The sequence below is a fragment of the Bubalus bubalis genome, chromosome 2 (genome assembly GCF_019923935.1).
Source record: "Bubalus bubalis isolate 160015118507 breed Murrah chromosome 2, NDDB_SH_1, whole genome shotgun sequence".
NCBI classification, from domain to species: Eukaryota; Metazoa; Chordata; class Mammalia; order Artiodactyla; family Bovidae; genus Bubalus; species Bubalus bubalis.
Window position 1 is genome coordinate 20,916,283 of NC_059158.1, and position 7,817 is coordinate 20,924,099.

A 7,817-nucleotide genomic window follows, 5' to 3' on the forward strand; every position below is an offset into this window, starting at 1 on the left:
CAGAGAACATCAGAGAACTCAGAATTAATTTTGGATTATAACCAGGCATCATGAAACTTACAAGACTTATAATATATACAAAGTATAGGTTGATGATACTGTATTATCTGCCAAAACTCTGGAATATAAGTGGTTCCACTATAAGAATTATTCAGATGTACAAATGCTCAGTGTAGCAGGGAAGTCAAACACAAGAAAAAAGCCTTCTCTGGCAAAATAAATAATATTTATTATAGGACAACCTTTTTTTTTTTTTTTTTTTTTTGGTAAATGAACAAATATCTGTGCCTCTCTGATTAGCGTATATTTTGAAAGATCAGAGCAGATCAGTTGCTCAGTCGTGTCCGACTCTTTGCGACCCCATGAATCGCAGCACGCCAGGCCTCCCTGTCCATCACCAACTCCCGGAGTTCACTCAGACTCACGTCCATCGAATCAGTGATGCCATCCAGCCATCTCATCCTCTGTCGTCCCCTTCTCCTCTTGCCCCCAATCCTTCCCAGCATCAGTGTCTTTTCCAATGAGTCAACTCTTTGCATGAGGTGGCCAAAGTACTGGAGTTTCAGCTTTAGCATCATTCCTTCCAAAGAAATCCCAAGGCTGATCTCCTTCAGAATGGACTGGTTGGCTCTCCTTGCAGTCCAAAGGACTCTCAAGAGTCTTCTCCAACACCACAGTTCAAAAGCATCAATTCTTCGGTGCTCAGCCTTCTTCATATTTTGAAAGAGCTAATAATAAAATGAAATATGCAAGTGTGGTAGGTAACTCAGTGCATTAGTCATTATGCTAACTCAGTGCATAAGTCATTATAGAAGCATTTCAATAAGATTTTGGATTTTGAAAATAAGGAAAATCATTTAGGACAATTTTGTCTATTATTTAGTTCTAGAAAGAGGAGTGAAACTTTATTAATTTAATTACTTACTTCTCAAGAATTTCATTGAGTACACTTAAAACCAAAATGAATATACAATGAATGCAAAATATATCAATTAACTGAATGTATACCCAGAGTCTATCAAGTCTTATGCCTAATTTAGGAAAATAGTTTATACCCTTTTTTCTGAATTGTTTTTTTTAATAAATGAATTTAAAGAGAGAAGAGTTAAGACAGAAAAAATTTCCGTAAATCACTAATCCATTTTATTCTCTAGATTACCTCTTCCCTAGTACCTTACTGAATGCTTTGGCCACATCTTTGTTCCGGAGACTGTATATAAGGGGATTCAGCGTGGGAGTGAGAATGGTGTAGAAGGCTGACACCATCTTGTCCTGAGTTGGGGATCTATTAGAAGTGGGTCTCATATATATGAACATAGCTGCTCCATAATACATCCCCACAACAATAAGATGTGAAGTACAGGTGGTGAAAGCCTTGTGCCGACCCTCCCCAGAACTCATGTGAATAACGGTTATAATTACACGTGTGTAGGAGATGATGATGAGTGACAAAGGGAGGAGGAGCATTACTACACAACAGATGAAAATAAGTGTTTCAAATGTGGAAGTATCCATGCATGAGAGATGCAGGAGTGCTGGGACATCACAGAAGAACTGAGCTATTTCTCGGGATCCACAATAGGAGAAAGACATAGTAGCAGCTACATCAACAATCCCATCAAAGGCACCAAGAATCCATGTAGAGGCAGCCATGAGTCCACAGAGTTTCCAGTTCATGAGACTGGGGTACTGAAGAGGATAGCAAATGGCAACATAGCGGTCATAGGCCATGACAGCCAACAAGAAGCACTCAGCACCAGATAGGGACACATAGAAAAAGATCTGGGCTTCACATCCTGCTACAGAAATGGACTTCCTGCCAGACAGGTAGCTGTGGGCCATCTTGGGTACAGTGGTGCAGATGAGCATGAGGTCCATGAGGGAGAGCTGGCTGAGGAGGAAGTACATGGGGGTGTGGAGCCGCGTATCCAGGTAGATGAGGAGGACCATGAGAGTGTTTGCCAAGAGCGCCATTGTGAAGATGCCCAGGACCAGAGAGAAGAGAAAGATGTGAGTGGGCGTGTAACTAAAAATCCCCATCAGGATGAAGTCAGGGTTGAATGTCTGATTGTCCCATTCCATGATGAATATTTTCTGTATCTAGAACCACATGAAGTTAGAAACATTACATATCTGGATAATTATTTATACACTGTCCATTCTATGTGTTACCCTGGTAAACCAACATACATGGTATGTCAGGACTGGGAAAGAATGAGCAGAGGCTTTGCAGTCAGGTGGAGTTAACCACACTCAACCTCCACCAACCTGCTCTGACAGGTTATTTCTATACGTTCTCATTTTTCCTTTACATAGTATAAATAGCTTTTAAAATATATATATATTTTTAATTATTGATGATTTATGGCTGCCCTGGGTCTTTGTTGCTGCACCAAGTCTTGCTCTAATTGTGGCGAGCCAGAGGTACACTTCATTGCACTGAATGGCCTTCTCATTGCAATGGTTTCCCTTCTTGCAGAGCAGGGGTTCTAGGGTACACAGGCTTTAGTAGTTGCAGTGCATGGGCTCAGCAGTTGGGGCTCATGGTCTTTGTTGCCCTGTGGTATGTGGAATCTTCCTGGATCAGGGATAGAACCCATGTCTCCTGCAATGGGAATGTGGATTCTTAACCACGGACCTCCAGGGAAGTCCCAGGAAGAGAGCATTTTTAATGCCATTGCTTATATATTAAAGTAAGATAACTACAACTAATAATCTGTTATTAGTTGTAGAGATATTACATTTCCATTTATGTAATTTTATTTGTGCACCAAACTTAGAGCGCAAATAGGACTACTAGTTATACAATTATACAAAAGATGACCTTCTAATGCAGAATAACTGGTTAATAATTTCAAGGAATCTATGCATTATGAATAGGCAACTTAGTTGCAGATGAGGAAATGAAAAATCAAAATCATCATTTATGAAGAAAGCAAGATGGATGGAAGGCAGAGGTAAAAGAAGCGTTTATGTCTCAGTTTGAGACAGGTAGTATCTTAAGACTAGTTTTCACATTCACCAAAATGAAGAAAATTTAAGAAGGTATATAAGAAGGTTCAGAAATTATATAACCTGTGAGTCTGCCGAATTCTTAAATCAGTATCTAATGGGACAAAAGAAACAAACAAATGTCTTATATGTCTATCAGTGTGAGAGTGAGCCAAGACCAGTTTGTTGGGGAAAAGAGGAATTGTTTTACAAAAGATTAGACAAAAGCAGAGTAAACAGAGACAGCTTTTTATGTTGTTGAAACATCAAGGAAGAGGAATCCTTCCACGCCAACCTCATGACATAATTATTTTGTCACTAAAGGAAAGGTCTTCTGTCATGCTGCCCAATGCTGCCTCAACCCAACTGTGTTTAAAGATTGGACGGGTTTCATGCTTTTACTCCCAAATGCTGTTGAAGCCAATTTTCAGTGGTCCTGGTCTAAATGTCTTTGGCTTCTCTAGTTCATCCCAAGAAATTTTCCAGGCAAAGAAGTAACACATTTTTAAACCTCCTCATTGTCATATCTCTTTTATGTATTTCCATCCTTACCCAGAAGAGGATTTAACTGAAGCCTAAGCCCAACACAAGGACCTAGCAGTTCTTTATTCAACATTGTGTATCCTTTTTCTCTTAAGGCACTCAATGTTTTAGATATTTCAAACCCAGCCAGAACTGGCCTGCCTTTGCTCTCATCCCTTATTGGTGAAAGGCCTGTGCAATTCTTTCATTCAGAGACTGCTTTTCTTGTATTATCTCTTTAAGTTGTAAAATATTAAAATTCTATTTCTCTTTTTATTGGATTCGTAAGAAATATGAGCATCTAATATCTCTCATTGTGTTACTTCACCATCATTTCCATAGAAACATTGTCCCTGTTGATAACATTTATTAGAATATATTTTCAAAAGATTGTACTGGTTGTCTATCAATTTAAATACTGTAACCCCAGTGCAACTTTTGTAATTTTAAGTCTATGTAAATCTTAGGAGCACAAATTACTGTCTTTTTATAGAGATAGGACTGATTTTGTACAGACCTCTGTGCTGAAGGGGTAGCTGAATTGTGACAGCTGGTTACTTAAGTGGAGCCTGCAAATGAAAAGATTAGATGTGGACGTTGTAAGTGGAGAGTTAACCATTAAGATGGACTCACTGTATACCTAATTAAGGAGAGCTTTATGTAGGGGTGCCAACACCCGAGGAGAAGCCTTAATCTTCTGAGTCAGTTTGATTGTTGTCCTAGAGAGAAGTACCAGTTACATTTGTTTGGCTTCCAGGTATGCTGTTTGCTGCCAACTGTTCTGCATGATGAGTGAGGGTGAGGGAGCATGGTGGTGGGGTGATTGGAACAGCATTTTTTAAACAGATCTTCAGTTAATGTCTTTTCACAGGGGAATCTTTGTGTGTGATTCAGGACTGCCTCAATTTCTGGTTTATTTTGTTCATCAGATTTCCATGTGTTTTGATCCTTCTGTGTATCCGTTGTAATATTTAGCTTGCTGACCATCTCTTCCCTCTTAATTATTGTCCTTATTTATTGCTGCATAGTCTCCTCAGTATTCTTGAGTTTGAGACCTCCTTCCATTTTCTAAACATACCTCTATACCAGCACTTATCAAATTGTATTGTTATCATTATTATATATGTACTTTTGAATACAAAGGTATATGCAATACATGTTCTCACCTCTATGAGATATAAATACATTATTACCAGCCCTTGCCCATTTCTTTATTCTGTCTTCTGAAAATATTTATAACCATAGTCTTCCTTAATTCTTTCATTGTCCATCTCAGTAATCATAAAATACAATTCTGGATTCTTCACTCTTTTTTATTCCCAAAGTCTAGTAGCACAGTCATACAACTTTGTCATAAAAACTTACGCTGTCATTCATACAAAAGCATCAGGTTTTACACCCATAACCCAAATCCTAATTATCATATGTTGATTGTTACTATACAACATAATTACCTTTTATTTTTGAAGATTCTTTTATTTCCAGCATATCCTGCACATATATATTACTGGCCATAATTGTATTTCACAAACTCTAGAAACTTCAACTCAGAGTGTTCAAGGATGTACTTGATTTATTAAATAAATTTTTATTTTCCATAGGAAGCTTGTACTTCACTCAAGCCAGCATATTTACTGTTTGTTATATACGTTAAATAACAGTATTGAAAACATTGAAATAAGCCAAAAAGGCAGTTGGCATTGCTTTTCATTACCATACAAAGGCATTATTTAGCTACGTCTCTCAAGAATTACTTAATTCAGGGACTGTACCTGTGTCTGTGTAGATGTTTGTGTACATATCAGTACATAATGGAAATATGTAGTGTTTCTTCATCCCTTACAAATGTAAGAATTTGTGATCAAAAACTAATCTTTTAAAATTTGCTAGGGAGCTTTAAGAAATAACTGATTAAAACATCTCTGCATGGTCACACCTGCAAAACTAATCTTGCAGTAATATTAGTGGCCAAAGAAATTGTGGTTCAATAATTTTCAAGAACATCATAGGCTGTCTTTAGTTATACGAATAGTAACACGTATTAGTATATAAAACCTAATACACTCAAAATTTTAAATTGTCTTAGTTCCATCTTTTGTAAATTATTTTGCTTTCTTTATCACAAAAGAAAATTCCCATCCACATGCTCATAAAATGCGTTCTGCTATGTAATCCTGAATTAAGGGCCCACGTGTCAATGATCATCACCAACACTATCATTAAACACTACATGACTATGCCTAATTACTTCATTAGAGTACAGAATTAGACTGAACTTACCTATATTCCTACTTATAAGAGATGGTTGCTTTCAAAAATAAATTAAATACATATATATGTAAAAGGGATGGATGAGCCTGGTAGGCTACAGTCCATGGGGTTGCAAAGAGTCGGACATGACTGAGCCACTTCACTTCACTTCAGTTCACTTCATATGTAAAAGGAAGGAACAGAGAGGAGGAACAGAGAAAAACCTCTGTTGAGGAAGATCACTGGATTAGTTTAAATTCTGAGCAAAAATCAACACTTGTGAGGAAGAAGAACAGAGGCGAGGCCACATGGAGAGCACAGATTAAAAATTTAGACACAATCAGGGCATACCAAGTATGAACAGGTCAATTCTTCTGTGGATGCCAGACTAACTTGTATTTTCCCTTAGTTATAACCCAGCAACACCATCCTCCAGTGGAACACAGTAATAAGCCTGCCACAGGACAGGTGGATTTTCCTGGCGCATAAGCGTAATGTAAAGATGGTTAGAAAGTACTCATTTAACACAGTGAATCTCACAGTGTGATCCCCTGACCAAGTACTAGCATCACCATCACCTGGGAACTTGTGGGAAATTCACATTCCCAGGTACCACTCCAGACCTACTGAATCAGAAATGTCTCAATAAGCCTCCAGGTGATCTGGATGATGGCTAATGTTTGAGAATCACTGCTGTAGTCTATCTTCCTGCTTCAACGATGATCTTTGTATGGTATTCCTTATACAGAAAAGCTAGTACATGTTGGAAGACAAACTTCTATGTCTGAAAATTTCCTCTGCCTCTCCCAGTATCATTAAATTTCCAATAAAATAAATCCTTTATTTTCCAACCTGTGGATACAATATCCCTGATTATTCTAGTACCGTTATGTCATACTTCTCATCAGAGACTTCCACAGATTCCCAACTGTGAGAAAATCCAGTGACAACTATTTATTTTGGGGTTCAGGATACTGCAAAAGAGGTTTCCTCTCATTGTTTTTTAACACAATCCCTGAGAATTCTACTCTTTCATCCACAGACATTTCTAATGGGAGATCTTGGCTTAGGTTACTCCCCTCAAGAAGAATAAGCTTTGGTCTCCAAGGTGTTTCCAACTTTAAAAATTTATTCCTTGATTCCAACTCTAGAACAACCAGATCATCCTCATTAAGTCTACTTCATTTTAATAGATAACTGGCTCCCCACTCGCTGAACTCAGTCGTATGGTCTCTTCTACTGGTCTTAGAACAGAGAGCTGAACTGGGACTCTGAGATCAGACAGTGATATTATCAGGAATCTATTTTTTTTTTTAACAAAATTCTATAGTAACTAATGTCATTTCTCAAGATTGTTGCAAAGATAATAAAAGATAACTCAACATAATGCTTAATTAAAATATATGTGCTCAGAAAATATAATATCTTAACCATTCAAATATCTTAATCATTGCCATTGTTATACTTTTGGTTTTTAATCTCTGTATTAGTCTGTTAGACTGCCATAACAAGATGCCAAAAGCTAGGAGGACTAAACAATCAAAACTTACTGTCTCACGGTTCTGAAAGCTAGAAGTGTCAGATCAAGGAGTCAGCAAATCTGGTTCTTCTGAAGGTTGCAAGGAAGAATCAGTTCAACACTTCTCATCTAACTTCTGGTGGTTGCTGGCAATCTTTGGTATTCCCTGACTTATGAAAAATAACTCTGATGTGTCCTTCATCTTCACATGGCAATCTCACTGTGTCTGTGTCCAAGTTTCCTCTTTTTATAAGGACACAAATTATTTGAATTAATACTTCCCTTAGTGAACTCCTGTTAACTTGGTTACCTCTGTAAGGACCATAGCTTCAACTAAGGTCACATTGTGAAGTACAGAGAGTTCAACATATAAATTTTGAGGTACACGATTCAACCCCTAAAATATATATTAATTTCCATGTTTAATTTTATACTATCATTTTGTATAATGATTTATTCTCTAAACTGGAATATAGACCACCAAAATGTATTGTATTACATTTAAAAAATACTATTTTAATAAAACAGAATTGTG

The 7,817-nt window shown here is 37.3% G+C and overlaps 1 protein-coding gene across 1 annotated transcript; it reads right to left on the minus strand.

Moving 5' to 3' along the window:
- Window positions 1-1,155: 1,155 nt before the first annotated feature.
- Window positions 1,156-2,377, minus strand: LOC102393541 (olfactory receptor 2M2-like). Its single transcript, XM_025263255.3, has one exon. It carries the CDS (start codon window positions 2,080-2,082, stop codon window positions 1,156-1,158), a length of 927 nt encoding a protein of 308 aa, XP_025119040.3. The 5' UTR covers window positions 2,083-2,377.
- Between the last annotated feature and the right edge of the window lie 5,440 nt (window positions 2,378-7,817).